Source organism: Artemia franciscana, chromosome 8, assembly GCF_032884065.1.
Source record: "Artemia franciscana chromosome 8, ASM3288406v1, whole genome shotgun sequence".
Classification (NCBI taxonomy): Eukaryota; Metazoa; Arthropoda; class Branchiopoda; order Anostraca; family Artemiidae; genus Artemia; species Artemia franciscana.
Genome location: NC_088870.1, coordinates 32,857,297 through 32,877,283, shown reverse-complemented (window position 1 = coordinate 32,877,283; position 19,987 = coordinate 32,857,297). Strand labels below are relative to the sequence as shown.

General features: G+C 34.5%; 1 protein-coding gene across 1 annotated transcript in view; it reads left to right on the top strand.

Moving 5' to 3' along the window:
- Positions 1 to 19,397, top strand: part of LOC136030312 (solute carrier family 35 member F6-like) — a 55,152-nt gene extending 35,755 nt beyond the window's left edge. The window contains exons 3-8 of the mRNA XM_065709206.1: positions 64 to 217; positions 2,026 to 2,199; positions 8,060 to 8,170; positions 13,189 to 13,347; positions 15,263 to 15,417; positions 17,181 to 19,397. Coding sequence (XP_065565278.1) covers positions 64 to 217; positions 2,026 to 2,199; positions 8,060 to 8,170; positions 13,189 to 13,347; positions 15,263 to 15,417; positions 17,181 to 17,390 — 963 coding nt within the window. The 3' untranslated portion in view covers positions 17,391 to 19,397. The remainder of the gene's footprint in view (positions 1 to 63; positions 218 to 2,025; positions 2,200 to 8,059; positions 8,171 to 13,188; positions 13,348 to 15,262; positions 15,418 to 17,180) is intronic.
- The last annotated feature ends 590 nt before the right edge of the window (positions 19,398 to 19,987 follow it).

The following is a 19,987-nucleotide window of genomic DNA, read 5'->3' as shown; positions in this document are numbered from 1 at the left end:
GCCATTATTATTTCAATTATTAAAATTAAAATTAAGATTTTTTTAAATTGTTTTTTTTTTCAGGCACAGGTTGGAGATATGACACCATTAATTCGCGGTGACGTTTCGTTCAGCCCATTCATTTTTTTACCTCCTGCTCTTTTAGACATGCTAGGTACATCAATTATGTATATTGGTCTGAATCTTACGTATGCTTCATCTTTCCAGATGCTTAGAGGTATTTATTTTACATTTATTGTTCAATTTTTCTTAAATTTAAGTTTTATTAACAATATCACTGGTCACTAGTGTGTTGAAAACACAACTAATAAGTGATATTTATGTTACAGTTTTATCTTATGATTTCAAAAATTAGGTCACAGTCTATTAATTAACCTGAGATTTTTCATAACAATTTAACCTCTTTTTCTTTATTTAGATTTGGGTGTTTGTTTTTAAACAGAAGACTGAGTGGTGTAGTTACAAGAACAATTAATTTTGTTCTTGTTTGCTTTAAGACTGTTGAATCAAAATATCAAGTTTCCTACTTTTTCCATCTTAAACTGATGGCATGAAGCAATAATGACGCTTTACAAAGAAGCATTGTTATGAGTGTTAAGTTTTCTGTAAACGACCGTCACATCGCCTGTTTTACTTTTTGAGATGTAGTCTGATACTTTCCTGTTTTCTATCTTCTAAAAGGGTAAAAGCTAGCTTTTCGAATATTGAAAATATTCGGACCCCCCACCCCTCCCCCCAAATAGAAATGGAAAGGATTAAGTCCTTGGAGTTATTCATTATCATCCAGGGGAACTGCTTTACCAGTGAGTGTGAGGTTAGGTTTTAAACTTTTTGCCTTTGAATTGAGTTTGGTTATCAGGCTAGATTCACCCAATGTCAGCCTTTATCTCCAAATTTTTTTTTTCTCCTTGAAGTTCTCAAAAAGAAACTACTACAAGCTTAAAGTTTTTTTTTCTATCCCTTCGAATGACTAAATTATCTGTCATGTCCTTTGATTTTGGGTGTGACATTATTATGTCTAGAAACGCAAAATTGTACTATGATCTTTGTTCAACGATTGTGTGCTGCTTAAAATTGCTCATTGCTTCCTTCTAATAACTTCCTGAATTGCTTCCTTGAAGACATTTCTACTCCAACCAGTTCTATTTATTCCATCCCCATCCACTATCTCGTAAACTCTAGTTGTTGGTTGTAAATGGATAGAATCTTGTTCTTTGCATGGGCATACCACAAGAATGATTGTAATCCTCTATACCCGAGACCAATAGTATGCAAATGACTATATATTTTCTACACAGCATTATTTTGACGTGGATATTTCTTAAACTTCAGTGCTGCGATGTAATAACATTAGATAGTCTTTTTTCTCACCATAATATTTTCTTTCCTTGAGCTTTTCTTTTTCGTGACCTTTTTGGATTTTCGAAAGATGGGTGCGACCCCCCCCCCCCTTTCACACCCGAAGCTTTTATAATTATAACACAAAATAAAAGTTTTAAGACAATATATTTTTTGACTAAACAACATGTTTTTCGACTAAACAAATTAGTTTTATTTTTATTTGTGCTAATTACTAATGTGATGATTGGGCTTGCATCTGCTTGGCAAATGCTATGATTCTTGGTTGAGTTTTGTCAAAAATGTTTTTTACTAATCTTTTTTATAGATTTTCTTAGAAAAAAAAATCTAACACGCATGCACTTTTTCTACGTACTCATCTTGCATAGTTCATACATATATACATATAAACTCAACCAAGAATCATAGCATTTGCCAAGCAGATGCAAGCCCAATCATCACATTAGTAATTAGCACAAATAAAAATAAAACTAATTTGTTTAGTCGAAAAACATGTTGTTTAGTCAAAAAATATATTGTCTTAAAACTTTTATTTTGTGTTATAATTATAAAAGCTTTGGGTATGAAAGGGGGGGGGGGTCGCACCCATCTTTCAAAAAAATAAATAAAGGGCATTGTATGCTACTGTCAATTGTTGAATCTTTGAAACTGTATTTTTTGTTTCAGGGTCTGTGATTATTTTTACTGCTCTTCTTTCTGTTGCATTTCTTGGAAGGTCGTTGCACGTTCGTGAGTGGATTGGAATGCTAACTGTAGTTGTTGGACTTACGGTCGTTGGTGCATCGGATTTCCTTTTTGGTCAGACTGGTTCTTCTTATCCTGTAAATAATATCATTACAGGTAAGTTTTTTATTTAAAATGACAAAAATGGACAACTAAATTTTTCAAAAATTTCGAAGTTTGTTTTAAGTATACTTTAAAAGTATGGAATATAATTCCTTTTGCTTTTATTCTGATGAGTAGAGTTTTGATTAATTTTTTTCAGACTTTATAGGAGGATGAGTTTATGTGTTTTTTCTCTGATTATTATTATTATTATTAAGGAACATGTAATGGATTGGTTTAAAAACAGGCTAATATTAGGGTAAGGTACTGATGTTCTAGAAGATAAATTTCAGCGTCTTAATTCTCTTGAATATGTCTCAGAGCATAAAAAGTATTCAGAAAAGGGACGTACCAAATGTACATTTGTCCTTCGGTTATCTATAAATATGCAAATATCTATTTAGTTTTATTTAATCTAAAATTTTAATTAACTTTCATTCCTAAATGTCCTCTTATGGATAAGGTAAAACAAAAAGGAATAACCTTTTCTTTTAAAGAAATGTTCAGAGGCATGAATTATAAACACAGATTCTCGTGGAGTGTGATGAAATAGGTTTTTTGGGTAAAAGAGGTGAGTGAAAAGTAATATGTATTATCCTTATTAGTAGTTTCACTAGCTGCATTTCAAAATTGTGATCATCATTATTGAAATATATTACGGTTGTATCTTTTAAAGAAATAAGAGGGGTAAGGCTTGGTTATAAATATCACGGTTGTGGCTGGAATTGAAGTCATACAGTAAAAGTATTTTGGGGTTGAAGCTAAACACAGTGACAACACAGACCATGAACAGGTTGACGTTTGCAGAGATTTGGGAGACGAAAAATACCACTATATCTAAATGGAACTTGCTTTTTAAACATCTTGCCTTTTTAGCACCTATTGATTCCTCTTAGGTTTAGGTTTTACCGTACTGTTTAATATGAACCGGGAAATGGATGGGTACAATTATTCATTTTTCTTCTCGTTGTATTTGTTGAGTTTGAGGAGGTTTGTCACTAGAGATATGTAGGAGGCATTGACTTTTATCTGTTAATTATATTTATGATCCACCTTTGACTGTTCTATGAACAGGGATGGATGTCATGTTAAATGTCTTTGTGTTTCATATCAGGATCTTGTTTCATATGGATATTAAACAAAAAAATGATTTTTTTTTAACTGAAAGTAAGGAGCGATATTAAAACCTAAAACGGACAGAAATTATTCCGTATTTGAAAGGGGCTGTCACCTCCTCAGCACCCCACTCTTTGAGCTAAAGATTGCCTCTTTGTCACAATTCTTGTTTTTAAAGTAATAAAAAACTTTAGCGTAAAGAGTAGGGTGTTGAGGAGGGGACAGCCCCTTTCATATATGAAATAGTTTTAATTCATTTTAAGCTCTAATGTCGCTCCTTACTTTCAGTTAAAATATTTTTTTTTTAATTTAATATCTGAACGTTTTTCAACTAATGCAGATTTGAATTTGGCTAACCGTACATGAACAATTAAAACGGAATTGGCATATTAATTTTGGCAAAGTTTACCCCCGTGTAAAAATTTCCTCTGGAAAGTTCCCCTCCAGAAACTACCCACCCAATGTGACAATCTTTCCGTGTAAAACAAAATTATTTATTATGTATATGAGGGGGCTGTCTCCTCATACAGTGCCAGAAAATATGGCTCCTCCCTCCGTGGAAAATTCTTCCCCCCATGGAAAATCCCTCCATGTAAAATTCTTCCCGCATAAAATACCCCTCACCAGGAAAATTTCCCCCAGACAATTCCATTTTAGCTGGATATTGCCCCTGGAAAATTTCTTGCTAATGATTCCTGCTGAAAAATTTTTCTTAGCCCACTTCTATTTGAAAAAGACTTTACTTTCTGATTGTTTTTAAAATCACGCCGGAAATGCCCCCTCCGTGAAAAATTCTTTTCACAAATACCCCAGCTCCCTAGGAGAAAGGTGCTCTCGCAAAAAATTTTCTCTGGAGAATGTGTCCTGTGGAAAACTCCCCCATGGAGAATTTTTCCCCTGGAAAATTTCTTCACCTACGGAAAGATACTCTAGACACTTTCAATCCGGTAAATATTATCCCGGACAATTTCCCTTAATATCGCCTCGTGTAAAATTGAGTCGGCAAACATAAAATAAGACAAATAAAAAGAAATTTTGCATAGGAATCTTGGCAAATTCCCCCAGTGTAAAATTTCCCTTGAAAGTTCACCCCTGGGAACTTCCCTCCCCACGGAAGATGATCCCCGCTGGAAACCACCCTGGCAGAAAATTCTCTCCCCTCCAAGGAAAATGTCTGTATACTTCCCAATAGGAAATGGTATGCGGAAACAATGGGCAAGTTTCCTGACTTACAAACCTTTCCCCGGGGGCTGTGGGAGGCTATTTTATCCTCAAAGACATAGTTACTGGGCTTTTCAACTATTCTGAACAAAACGCATATCTCAAATTGTTGATCGGATGCCTTAAAGGAAAAAGGGTGGGTTGAAGGGGGACAGTTGCCCTCCAATCTTTTTGGTTACTTAAAAAGGTCACTATAACTTTTAGTTTCCGTTCAAATAAACTCTTTTTAGATATTCTAGGACTATTAGTTCGATGCGATAACCCGTGAAAAAAACAAAAACAAAAAAAAACGAATAAACATAGGCCTACATCTGTGATCTTTCTTCTGGTAAAAAAAAACACAAAATTCCACATTTATACAGATGGAAGCTTGAAACTTCTACATCATGGTTTTTGGATACGCTGAATCTGATGGTTTGTTTTTCATTAAGATTCCTTGACTTTTAGGTGGTTTCCCCCTTTTTTGAAAATCAGGCAAATATTCTCAGACTCGTAGAATTCGATATGTAACACTAAACTTAATTAATCTTATACATTTGGAATCAACATAATAAACCTATTCTTTTGATATATTTATTAATATCAAAATACCGTTTTTATGGCAGTTGGTATTAACCAAGTGACAGATGGCGATCGCAAATTCTGTCGGTCTATCGGTCTGTCTGTCCCAGTTTTGCTAGTTTAGGCACTTCCAGATAAGCTAGGACGATGAAATTTGGCAGCCGTGTCAGGGACCAAATCAGATTAAACTAGAAATAGTCTTTTCACCGATTTGACCATCGGGGGGAAGAGGAGTGGGGGACGGTTAATGCGGAAAAATTAGAAAAAATGAGGTATTTTTAACTTGCGAACGGGTTATTGGATCTTAATGAAATTTGATATTTATAAGGATCTCGTGTCTCAGAGTTCTTATTTCAAATCCCGACCGGATCCGGGGACACTGGGGGGAATTAGTGGGGGAAACCTAAAATCTTGAAAAACGCTTAGAGTGGAAGAATCGGGATGAAACTTGGTGGAAAGACTAAACACAAGTCCTAGATACGTGATTGACATAACTGGAACGGATCTGCTCTCTTTGGAGAGTTGGAGGGAGGGTTAATTCTGAAAAATTAGAAAAAGTGAGTATTTTTAGCTTACGAAGGAGTGATCAGATCTTAATGAAATTTCATATTTAGAAGGACCTCGTAACTCAGATCTCTTATTTTAATTCTCGACCTGAGCCTGTTTCATTTGGTGTAGCTTGGGGGGGGGGGTAGGAAATCTTGGAAAACACTTAGAGCGGAGAGATCAGGATGAAACTTGGTGGGAAGAATAAGCACAAGTCCAAGATACGTGACTTACACAACCGGACTGGACCTGCTCTCTTTGGGGGAGTTGAGAGAGGGGGTAATTGAGAAAAATTATAAAATATGAGGCATTTGTAACTTACGAACGGGTGGTCAGATATTAATGAAATTTGGTATTTAAAAGGATGTTGTGCTTCAGAGCTCTTATTTCAAATCACGACCAGATCCAATGACATTGGGGGGAGTTGAAGGGGAAAACTGGAAATCTTGGAAAATGTGAAAAGTGAGGTTTCTTTATCTTACGAATGGGTGTTCAGATCTTGATGAAACTTGATATATAGAAAGATCTTATGTCTCAGATGCTTGATTTTCATTTTGAATTGTATCCAGGGACATAGGGGGTTGAAGGGGGGAAACAGAAAAATTGCAAAACACTTAGAGTGGGGAGATGGGGATGAAACTTGATGGGAAGAATAAGCACAAGCTCTAGATACGTGATTGACATAATTGGAACAGATCCGCTCTCTTTGGGGGGGGGGGGTGTTAATTCGGAAAATTAGAAAAGTTGAGGTATTTTTAACTTAAGAACGGGTGACCAGATTTTAATGAAATTTTATACTTAGAAGAAACTCGTGTTTCAGAGATCTTACTTCAAATCCCTTCCAGATCTGGTGACATTAGGGGGAGTTGGAGGAGGAACCTAGAAATCTTGGAAAACGCTTAGAGTGGAGAGATCGGGATGAAACTTGGTGGGTAGAATAAGAAAATGTCGTAGATACATAACTGACGTAACCGGAATGGATCCGCTCTCTTTGGGTGAGTTAGGGGGGCTCCAATGCTTTGGCGAGTTTGGTGCTACTAAATGTGCTAGGACGATGAAAATTGGTAGACATGTCAGGGACCTTCAAAAATTGACTTGATAAAGCTGTTTTTCCTCGATTCAATTATCTGGGGAAGGGGGGTTGAAAGGAGAGGAAAAATTAGAAGAAACGAAGTATTTTTAACTTACGAGTTACCTTGTGTTTACGACGGATTAACTTACGAGGACCTTGTGCCTCAGAGCTCTTATTTTAAATCCCGACCGGCATTAAGCCTCTGATTTTGTTTTTAAATCAATCTATTGATTCTTAGAGTTTTCTAGAGCTTATGCATATGAGCTCTTGGCTCATGGCTCTTCTGACCTCGTCACAAGGGCCATATGAGCTCTTAGCTCTTGTTTAGAGTTTCGGTTGCCATTGAGGCTTCTTATTTACAGTTTGTTACCACGATCTGTTTGATTCTGTTTTAAGTCGTTCAGGAATTCTTAAATACTGATATCAGCCATGGAGTCAGAGTGAATATTTTAATTTAAATGGCTCTTTGTTGGAAGCACCATAAAAAGTAATTCCAAGGCAAATAAGATTTACACTATTTACTGAGCCCAACTCTTAATTTCTAAACTTGGTAAATCAAGCACATGTTTTGTTCATCATTGAATCTTCTAACGTAAAAACTTCGATTGCTATTGAGTCTAAAAGATGTTTAATCATATTGTCTCGTATCCAGAAAGGTTTTGAGGAGGGGGGAGGGGTAACTTGTTTTAAGTTTTCTATTTTCTTTAATCAAAAGGTGTTATCTTTTTTTCCTGTTTTTTTTCGGTTTTATAATGCAACAAAACCATTGATATACCATTTGACCCCAGGGTATACATGGCTTGCTTCCCACTTTGAACAGGATATTAATATAACACAAGACAATTTATTCTTGTAAATTCCTATACCTTCAGTTGAGATTTTTAAGCAGTAACTTTGTGTCTATAAGGAACTAAAAAAAAGTCACTTCAAAAAATAACGACGAAAGTTTGGCTATTGAATAATAACTATTCATAAGAAAAAAAAAACAATTTGACTAATTCTGTTCTAAAATATACTCGACGAAATCCGCCATGCGAAACTGGAAGACGCAAACAACACAAGTAACTCTTGAACATCTCTCTATCCTGCTAGATTATTAATAGTTGACATTTTGAAATCTAAATCAGCAACATACCTTTATTTTTCCCTTTGCTCGGTTGTTCGTCTTAGAAAAGTGATTGATTTAATTTTTGATTGACTTACATGTTAGTAATTGAAATGGTTTTGGCGAGAATAGACGTTATTTATGTCGCTTGTTGGATTTTTCAGTTAAGTTTGATCTCATTTTAAAGATAATATCGTTTAAATAGGCGTTTTGTATATATTTTCTGCGTTTTATCATTTTGCCACTGCTTTCAGGTGATTTACTAATTATAATGGCTCAGATAATAGTAGCCACTCAAATGGTTTATGAAGAGAAATACGTTGTCAAAAACAATGTACCTGCTTTACAAGCTGTTGGATGGGAAGGTATGGCTATTTGAATATTCCACATTTGGCTTTTATTTTTCACTACTCTTACATGTCTTTCCAAATTCTTGTTTTTATCCTATATCACTAATGCTTGTTAAGGGTATATGTTCTATTGCTGTGATTTTTTATGATAGCATTTTGAAAGGAAATCGAAATATATTTGGCTTTCCTTTTATAAGGTACCTTGTCTTTCTTAAGATAGGATTTGGCAAAATCTACATTTAGGTCTTATTTTTCACGATTTTTATGTGTTTGTACATATTCTTGTTTCAACCTTTTATTTTTCAATCTTGCCTACATTTTTGTTCTATAATAATATTTTATAATGGTAACAGATTAAATAGAAAGAAAAATAAAACATTTACTTTGCGTTCTTTTCCTAAGGCACCTTGTCTTTCTTAAGACAAAATTTGGCAAGTCCTGCATTTACGTCTTATTTTTTAAACCTCTTAGATGTTTCTTCATGTCCTTGTTTCAATCTTTTATCCGTTGATCTTACTAACATGTTTGTTTAATTTTGTGTTGATAACAGATTAAATAGAAAGAAAATTTAGGCGTTCTTTTCCTAAAGTACCTTGTCTTTTATGAGACAGAATTTGGCATGATCCACATCTGGGTCCTGTTTTCACAACTACTGGAAGTCTCTCCACTTTCTTGTTTCAACCGTTTATCTATCGTTCTTAATAACATTTTTGGTTCTGTAGTAGTAAATTTTATGAGTAGTAAATTTTATGACGATAACCGATTAAATAGAAAGAAAATTTAGGCCTTCCTTTACCAAAGTGTACTGTTCTTCATAAGACAGTGTTTGGCAAGATCTATATTTGGGTGTTTTTTGTAATTCTTAGATGTCTCCATGTTCTAATTTTAACCCTATATCTCTCATCATATCTCTCGTCAATTTTTATGATGATAAGAGCTTGGATAAACTAAAATTAAAACATATAGTAGGTGGTATTTTCATAAGCTACCTTGTCTTTCATGAGACAGAATTGGATAAGATCCCCCTTTGGCTCTTATTTTTCATTATTATCTAGATCAGTGGTTCTCAAATTTATGTATACACTGTATTCCTTTTTACCCACAAAGATTTTAGGTGCCCCTTCTCAGTTACCGATACTAAGAAACAATAGCTAAAATATTAATCAAATCTTAAAGTCTTAACCTTTGAAACTCGATTACGCATGTTTTAAGTAAAAAAAAAACAAAGAGATATCTTTTACCAACATTTTTATTTAAAAACAAACACAACAAATTTAAAGAACAAAAAACTCTTACTTTCAAATAGATTAGTGAGAAGGATGAGCTTGTTTCCCTTTAAAGAGTTTATTAAAATTGGGTTCTAATTTAGTTAAATACAATCTTAAATCATCTCCAACTTTTAATTTGTTTCTAGATTTACTTTTAAAATAGGTTAAACTTGAGAAACCATTTTCACATAAATAAGTGGTGGAAAACCCTACAAGAAATTGAACAGCAGTGTTTGACAGTTCTTTGTATTCCTTCCCAATACCGATCCAGAAATCTTAACAACGTAGTATCAGCAGCTTAATAGTTCTTTTTCAGCGTGGGATCACTTGAAACTTAAATGAGTTGCTCCTTTTCAAAGGCAGTCAGGTTAGTGTCAATAGTATCAGCATTAAAGGGGTCATTTATCCAGTTTAACTGTTTCTCCAAAGGTGGAAAGTACTCTGTTATGCGGATCTCCAATGCATTCAAATGCTGGCTAATTTGAGTTTTGAGTTCAGTGAAACCAAATATGTTTTTCTCATTATCTTGCTCCCCATTTCCTGAGATAGAATTTTAAAGTAACGAGATTTTTGAGGCCTAGTTTTGATGAAGTTTACAATTTTAACACTCTGATCAGACATCTTCAAGTTTATTAGGGAGGCTCTTAGCCATCAAAGGCTCTCGGTGAAGTGCACAATGAGTGAACTTACACTCAGTTGAAACTTTTTAACATGGCCTACGATCCCCGTGATGTGATCGGTCATAGCTTTAGCACCATCCATTCACACTGACACACCGTTTTTCTACTCGAGCTGGTTTTTCGAAAAAAAAAAGAATCTAACGACTTGAAAATATCTTCACCTTTTATTGATATCTTAAGTGTCTTACAAAATAAAATATTTTCAAATATCTCATCTTGAAAAATGCCATATATAAAAAGGATCAGTTGGGCTATGCCAACGACATCCGTGGTTTCATCGAGTTGTATTACTAATTCTCCTTGAAACTGTATCATTTGATACTGGAATTGTTTTATTTCTTTTTGCATCTTCCTCTCCAAACATGCAAGAAACAATTTCTGCTGCGACGGGGGATTAGATCTTCGCCAATGGCGTAGTTTTTACGAGCCTTCTCAATCAAATGACTGGCTTTGTAAGAAGTTTTTACAGTACTTTCATTTTGTTCTACACCAGAAAACTGTTTTATTATGTTTTTCCTACTTTTAAGATCGTTCAAAAGACATTAAAAGTACTAACTCCTTTTGTACTAAATTCTCATGTTTGCTTTCAAAATTGTTTTTAAAAGAGAAGGTTTCTTAGATTTGTTGGAAAAAACCTTCAGAATAAACAACGCATTGTGGATTAGGCTCATTTGAGCTTCCAGTCCAAGTAAAGCCTAATTTTAAGTTCAATTCGTCATATTTTCTTTTGTTAGTTTTAGATTAATTTGCCAGTTTTCGGTTTTTATTTTTTCTTTGGGCTGCTTATTAGTAACAAGACGTTCAGGACTACTTTCATTTTTGAAGTTGATAGCCTAGAACTTAGATTCAGATCTTCATGAGGCCTTTCCTTTAGAAGCCATTAATCCATTGTTAATTTTTATTGTAAAATTCACTTACGTACCTGAATCAACACACTGACGTAGTGTTTGAACAGCATTAAGTGTCCGCAGAATAACACAACACATCACAGAAATAACACAATACTGAGAGCGAGCTTGTAATAATTGGCAATACTACTGCAGTGCACTGACACGAGCGACTGGCATTCCTACATAGCCACTCTGATGATTAAGCCTTAGTGCACGTCAACGTGTCTCCACTGAAACCGCTTGAGAGTCAGAAAGGGATATATGTGATTTGTCAGTCCTAGAGTTAAAGGGTCGTTTTATTTTTTCTTGTCCGGTCTCGTACCCCCTAAAAATTTTTGCGTACCCCCAAGGGTTACGCGTACCACAGTTTGTGAACCACTGATCTAGGCTATAGTAATCAATGAAAGTTATAAAAAAAATGGTGCCAGCAGGATTTGAGCAGCTCATTCCTGCAATAAAATATGCTAAGATTAGAAAAAAAGAATATTGAAATCTCCGAAGGCTTGTTTTGGTTTCCATTAAAAAATTAAAATATAAAGAGCATAATGTGCCATTGAAAAACATGCAATGCAAAAAAGTGAAAAGTGGTGATAGAATAAGATATTTTCAAAGAATGATTTTACTTACTTGGACAACTGTTTTTTATGTCTATCAGGTACGCAAAGAATTTGAGAAAAGTATAGGACTTTAACTGAAACCGGAGTGATTGTGATCAGGGAATTTTATTTTGTGGATATGGATGATGTGCCTGTGGATGTTTAATATTTGATTTGTCCTCGTTTCTTTTAAAGCTCCCATGCCTATCTTACGGAATCCTTTTTCCTTAGTTGGATCTATTTGCGAAAATATGTAATAAAATAATAATTTATCTTTAACCCACTACAGATAACAAGAAAATTGGAGTAAAGAAATACAAAAGCAAAGAGACTAAAATAAAACAAAATAGTCAACTAGAACAAATACATTGGATAAGACTGTGAAATGGCTGAAATTTGGAAATACAAGATCGGGCAGTTCCTCCTGTAGCAGAACCAGGGCCATTTTTGCGGTTATATCTGGAGCACTCAAACTTTGAATAATTTATCTATTCCTGTGCCTAGTTGGCAGATAAAGTGAAAATCTTGAATACCGAAAATAAGCTGAATGAAGTTCTCGGATACCTTTTTTGGATACTTGTATACTCAATAAATTTAACCAAAGGTATAAAAAAAAATGACTACTAAGTGGCAATCTAGAAAACCTTTAACAGTAAAAGAGAGAAGCGTCTTTACCAACACTGGGCTGAAGTCTAATATTGGAAAAAGAAAAGGATAGATGTAATGGGTAGATAGAATCCAAAGATTTCCTTCTTCAGTGTTCCATACTACCCTAATATTGTCCATTCAGTGTTTTTTTTTTAAACGCTTAAAACAAATATGTATTAGGCCAAAAACCTGATAGGCCGTTCGTATCTCTTAAATTAGCCCTATTTGACAACGTTTGGCGATTTTTGTTTCATAGTCTACTTTTATTTTTATTAAGTAGAACAGGCTTTTTTATGGATGAAATAATAAATTCATATAATGTATCTTGCAACAAAATAGTATGCCCCCCAACGAAAAGCTCAAATCGTATGGGATGTTAAATATCTTTATCCGATATTTGAACTTACTAGTCGGTCACCTGACCAGGCACTGACTATTCTGTTGATGTGTTGGTTGCTTTTCTTTGATACCGAGAACTGAGATAACGATGAGCCCTTGCTCAATTACGTGTTTGTTGCTATATGAATAAAGGGGGATGTTTGTTTCTTCTTAGGGTGCTTCCTCAACCATTAAAATTGTCTGACTTGAAGTTATTTCTTATTTCATTTTCTCTTTTACATATTTTTTTCAAACCTTGAAAATCGTCCTCTATCAAACTTTCGGATTCGTCTCTTTTAATTTCAGGTGTCTAACTATCGAGATTACTGAGTTATATTTAAAGATTTCTTCCTAAAATTGAGGTGATTATCAATCCTAAAAGCACTGTCTTTCGTCGAACAAACATTGATTCAAGCGCAAAAAGGAAAAATTCAAAGTCAGCCTTGATTTTAACTAAAAACAGCCTTTCGTTAAGTCGACACAATACCAATTTCGAAGACTGGGGGCATCATTTTACAGTCTAGATTTTCCCTTGAAAGCATCCATATTTATTATAACATTTATACGTTAAAGGTGTTTTCGGATTCTCTTCATTGGCACTTTTATTAATACCCATGTATTATATTCGCGTTGGACCTCCTTTTGGAAATGGACCAAATGGTAACCTTGAAGATCCGTTTGATGCTTTCGTTCAGATGCAAAACAATCCTCTCATTATCGTTGCAACTATTGGTAAGTGAAATTGACAATGTAATATTATATATATATATATATATATATATATATATATATATATATATATATATATATATATATATATATATATATATATATATATATATATATATATATATATATATATATATATCTTTATCTATATATATAAAAACAAGTTGTCTGTCTGTGTATCTGTGTGTCAGGTGACGTCATGTTTCTGTGTCGACTGACGTCATGAAGTTAGTTGTCGTCATTTTTGCTATGACGGTGACATCATTAATGGTATTTAAGACATGCGTTCACGGAAAAATTTTTAATTGTAAAATGACTGAAGAACCTACAATGGCAACAGCCGAGGAAGCTGCTCAAAGAGTCTATGCCAAAAAACTTGCTGCTGATAGAGAAAGTAAGAAAAGAAAGCGTGCCGAGGAATCACAAGAACAGCAAGAAAACAGGCTTGCAGCTGATAGAGAAAGTAAGAAAAGAAAGCGTGCCGAGGAATCACAAGAACAGCAAGAAAACAGGCTTGCGGCTAAAGAACGCAAAACCGCGCAGTTAGATGAAAATCCACCTGGAAAGCGAGAGTCAAAACATATCAAACCTGAAAATGATAGCGATGATGATTGGGTTTGGGATTTTGACTTGGATAAGGTCATCAATGCCTACCAGATTTAAGTTAAAAAACAAAGGTTCGATGATATGTACTTCATAGTGACGCTGAAAAATAAAGAAGAAAAAAAAACTGAAAAATGTAAAAAACTAAAAAAAACTAAAAAGAAAAAACACTCAAAGATAAATTACAGACCGGGACACAAATGACGACCGACACAGAGGGAATATAAATGACGACCAGGAACCTCAAAGAAAAATTACAGACTGGGACACCCGGACACAAATCACGACCGGGAATATAAATGACGACCGGGACGCAGGGACACAACTACAACGGGGACGCCGGGGGCACAGGCGGGATATATAATTGACGGGACACCGGGACACAAATGACGACCGGGACACTGGGACACAGGGAATATAAATGACGACCGGGACACTCAAAGAGAAAATACAAACTGGGACACCAGGACACAAATGACGACCGGGACACAGGGAATATAAATGCTATTTATATGCACAGACAATGGGACAGCGAAGAATGTTGTATATTCGCATGTTTTACGTAGTTAAAAATATATATTTATATCTATCTCTATTCACAGGTGGGACACAGGGACACAGCTACAATGGCGCGTAACTAATATGGCGCGTAACGACTTACGCGCGCGGGGGGCTTGGGGGGCGCGAAGCGCCCCACCAACTAGGTGTTGGGGTGGCGCGAAGCGAGTTGTGTGTATGCATGTTTGTTTGTTTGTAAAAAGAGCGTTTGCATATGACGTCATTATTAGTACATAAGGCTGTGTATATGCACAGACATATAAATATAAATGCTATTTATATGCACAGACAATGGGACAGCGAAGAATGTTGTATATTCGCATGTTTTTACGTAGTTAAAAATATATATTTATATCTATCTCTATTCACAGGTGGGACACAGGGACACAGCTACAATGGCGCGTAACTAATATGGCGCGTAACGACTTACGCGTGCGGGGGGGGCTTGGGGGGGGGGGCGCGAAGCGCCCCACCAACCGGGGTACCGTAACCAGTACAGCGAGAGCTATGTTTTTGGCTTCTTTAAAACGTATGATTAAGGGCATTTGGCCATACTATTGACTTCTTGGTTTTGAAATTGAGTTTGTAAGGTATCGTGAAAGAATCTGAAAAGTAACAAAACGTTTTATCCTGTGGTCTTTAAGAACTCAGACCCTGGGGCTATAGCCCTGGCTCCTATGCCCTCTTTTGGGTTTGATCATTTGTAATGATTAATGCTTGCGCTTTCATTTCAAATATAAAATCCGGTCTATTTTAGGTACAATTATCAGCATTGCCTTTTTCAACTTTGCTGGTATCAGTGTTACCAAGGAACTATCAGCAACTACAAGGATGGTACTGGATTCTGTTAGAACCTTGATTATTTGGGGAATAAGTTTGGCTTTCCAGTGGCAACAGTTCTATTACTTACAGGTAAATAGGAAAAGTGTTATGTAATGGTCGACTCTTTGTCATTTTTTTTATCGATGTTTTAATATTTGAGCGAAGCATGGGAGAACTATAAGGAACTGTTGATTTTTATTTTAATACTCTTTATAAAAGGATGGTATGTGCATTAAGATTAAGAGAAGGGAGATTGCTGTCGCACAAATGAAATTTCAAGGACGTATTTACGCCACTAGGACACGCGATAAGTAAAATAAGACATGATGTTTTTTTTTAGGATTGTCCTTGATTATTTTTTTTCTTCATTTATATGGTCTTTTTCATTTTACCATATCTTTTTGTTAGATAACGGTATTTTTATTTTATGGCAACTGAATTGTCTTTTGCAGATTTTTTGTTATAAAGGTTTTTTCGTGGGATATATTAGCATGTACGAATTTGGCACGTAGATGAATTCCTAATGTGCAATGCAATAAAGAACCCCCTTTTCAGTTGCATTCAAATCATTGCCTAAGTTTTTCCATTTGATCTGTTCTACGAAGGAACTCTCAGGTTCTGAAATAATGAACGTTTGATATGTTGGGGAAAATATTGCTTTGGTTACTTCTGAGTACAGCCTATATAGACACTAGTTGCGCAAACATTTTTCAAAAGCAACACTTAGCTATCGTCGCGACATTAACGTCAAAACCAGACACTCTTGCAGTTGGAAACTGGAATCTGAAGAGGCGATTGGCTAATTGGAAGATTTCTGTTTTCACCCCCGGAATAGAGCCAAGATCTTTCCGCGCTGATTGGCCGTGGGAGTGCCGGAGGTTAACGCCTAGTCTAAAGATGTGTGTTGAAATCCTTCTATGGGTAAGATGCGACTCCGCGCAACTGGTGTTTGTATCGGCTGTGCTTCTGAGCTCTCGACTAATTCCATGACTTCAACTATGAAAATGGGACTTTTCCGGAGTAAAATTTTGTCACATCATCCTTTGGAGGCATGTAATAGTGGGACGTTTCGGTTCTGGCCTCTTTCTAGCAAAAGTGGGGGCTCTTCTGTGCTCTTTTGATCAATACTAACCATCCCCCTTCGAAACATGGACCCTTTACAAATGGCATTATTGCGCCTGTGTCTACTCATGCGGTCGTTGATTCTTTTTCTCAGTTCTAGGGCCATAAGTCTATCTCTTTTCTTTTGTGTTTCAAGTTGGGTTATCTTAAAAATTAAAGTAAGCTCAACTTTTGTAATTTTCTTAAAGAATTGCCTCAGAACACCCTGAGTATTTTTTCTTTCTTATTTTCTTTGTCTTTTTTTCAAGTTCTTTTATTTCTTTTTTCTTACGAAGTTTCTCCTTTTCCTTTTCAATTTTTTTTTCCAAATTTTTTCATAGTTACTTTACATTTTGTTGACGCAAAATTGGATTTTTTTTTTTTTGGCGGGTCTCACAAAAAAAGGCTGTCAAAAATATGCTTGGGTCTAAATTTTTTTTTCCAAAATCTGTTAAACGTAAATATAAGACATAAAAACAAATCAATGTATAAAATTGATAATCTATTGATTAAAAGAAAAAAAAATAATGATAAAAAGATGCGATAACTAGTCAAAGAGAGAATTATCCAAAAGGTTTTTTTTGTAAGTTCGAATGTTATTTTTATCCCTATCTGGCAACTAAAGCCTTTGAGAGGTAATATGTTCCTTTTTTTGCGGGTTGTAGACTTTAAATATGTGGCATTTACATGCAAAATATCATTGTCTTGCTGTTACGAGCTTATACCTCAATTTAGCCACTCATTTCTTTCAGGTAATTGGTTTCATGGTCCTTGTGCTTGGAATGTGCACCTACAATAATATACTTCCAAAATCATGGCAAGGTTGCTGCGGACGATGCAGAGGGCGAGAGACTCTACCTGAGAATGAGCAACCCATACCTTCCGGGTTTGGTAGTTCCTGTATAGCTAATGTTACACCTCAACTTCAAGAGAGTCCGAGGAATCCAGAGAATACTAATTAGCAGTAATTTAACTTTTTACTGGATTTAGGCTTAATTTTAAGTTTGATTTCAGGCCTAAATGTGAATCTTTCTTCATTTTTAATAGTGATATTTTTTGTATTTTAAGCAGAAAACCCGAAAAAATTGAGAATTGGCATATAATGCATTTGTCAAAGAAAAGTAAACGAGTATAATGTTTTGTTTTTACCTTTTTGAAAAATACTTGAATTTTTGTCTTCTTGACATTTTTAGTATTCTTTTTGTAGGCTTTTCTAATCACTTATCTGGCTATTTATTAGGAAATGTAGATTAATTAGCTACGTTTTTAAGGATCGAACACTGAAATTTTTCATCCTTTTGACATTCCATAACCTCCAGTTTCTGGTTTTCTTATCTGAGATACGGAGGATGACTCGATGGAAAAGAATATTTTTTTCTTTTTAATAACAAGTGGGTCTCGAAAAAACACAGCAGATAAATTTTCACATAATTCTGACAAAACATAATTAAACATTACCACATTATGTTCACAATAAGTCCTAACGTAAATTCGCGTGTTTAAAACGAAAGGTGGATGTTATTCACATAAATGGATTCCTGATCCCAGGAATCTGTCAGGAAAACAGTCTCGACTGTTTTCGAAACACGATCGGTAATTGGTTCAGTACGCAAGCTTTACCCTTACCTTAAGTATATGAGTCTATCAACCATTTAACATCTGAATCCACGGACAAATTCGGATTCTGAATCAAGTCTACGTTTTATATCTGGATTTACGCATTCCGGATGCGTAATTCATATCCTGTGTAAATTTTTTTAATAGTTTTGTATAACACGAGCAAAATATGAATAGACCTATTATTACTTCGACGTTAGTTGGGTTTAGTGCCACTTTTTTTTCTTAAAAAAAGAAATTAGCCTACTATTCTTTCACAAACTTTTGAATCTAAGTTCTCTTTGGCCCTTTATTCTCATTACTTAATTTTGATATCCTAAGTGCCATTAACCTTAGCAGTTTTGAAAATTGTTTGGGTTTAGTTTGTGGTTTTGTTAATCGTAGTTATGTAGTTTTTGTGACAATTTCTATGTCGTTTAAGTAACGTACTCGTATCGTGTGTTCTGTTCGAGTGTTTTATTATAAGCTCTATATCGGGCTTGGGAATCTCTTTGATATTCTTTTGTCAGTTTCTTTACACTTTTAATTAAAGTTGTGTGCTTGAAAAACATGTAATTTTTTCCTTTGTGAGAAAATCCATGAGAAAAACTCTTTGAAGTCTTATCAAATTAATGACATGGCATTCGATACATTCAAAGTTTTTTTTACTCTTATTTTTCTATACCCTGAATTTATCAGAAAGTTTGGGTAATTATCCCTTCCATGCTAAGAATATAGCCTACATTATTTTCATCTTTGAACTTCAAATTGTATAATTACGATTATTTTGTTGGAGACAAACTATACTTTTTAAGGAATATTAAAAAAATTTTTTAGGGAATCTTGTCCTCGAAAAAGTTTATTGTCGGGGACTCAAGGTTTCTATAAAAGAAACTAGATTTAATTTTTTTCATTACCTTTTTCGTTTCTTCTATTGTTCGATTTTTGGTTTTGATGTGTTTTTCTTTTCTTTTTTTTGTAGCACCCATAAAATGACCTGATATACAATATATTGGGTTTCATATTTTTAATTTGATGGTTACACCCATTTTGAAACTTTTTCGTTGGCTGTGAAAGAAAAATCGGATTCTACAATTTTAAATTGTGGGATTGTTGTTTTAAAATCTTTTTGTCTTCCAGTATGACTCAGATAGTCTGTTTATCAAAATTTTATGGTTCTTGACCGAAATTAATAGTATGGTAAAGACAAAGACTGTTTTTATAACAGATTGCTTTGTTGACCTCTTTATTTGAAACTTTTATTAGATATTCTTTTATTAGAGTATTTCTGAAGCGTTTGTATTTTATTATATATTAGTTTAATTATTTTCTGTAGATTCAGATTTGCTTGTGAAATATAAATTGATCTCTCATTATTTTTTTTTCGCTAATTTAAGGTTTTTCTTTCTGTTGGATGAACAGGAATTGTAGTGGCCAAACAGTTATTTCATATTGAACACAGATTTTGCAAAAAGTAAATTACTCTAGAAGTTAAAAAACTTTAAGAACAAAGCAGATATTTTGAAAAAAAAATAAAGAGTTACCATTGGCTTTCAAAACCGTTAAAATTGGAAGAATTAAAATGTGTTTGAATATAAACACTTAGCATATAGAAATTTAAAATTGGTTTCGACTTTATCAATAGCAGTTGACAAGCCTTGTGACATAAATGATTCCGCAAAGTTCCATTTTTTGTAAGATTTATGTCTCATTGTGGCCCCAAAGAGGAACTTTTAGGATTATTATCATTCAAAGGTCAGACCCCTGATAAGATATCGCAAGTGCTGTAATTGAGTAAAGGGATAAAGATAATATTCCCCTCAATAAAATTGTGTTGATTTCAACAGATGGGGCCAAAAGTATGACCGGCCTAAGAAAAATAGTTTGTTACTATTTTGAAAGAAAAAATTAATCACGAAATACTTGTTTATCACTCAGCAAGAAGTGCTTCATGCTCAATAAT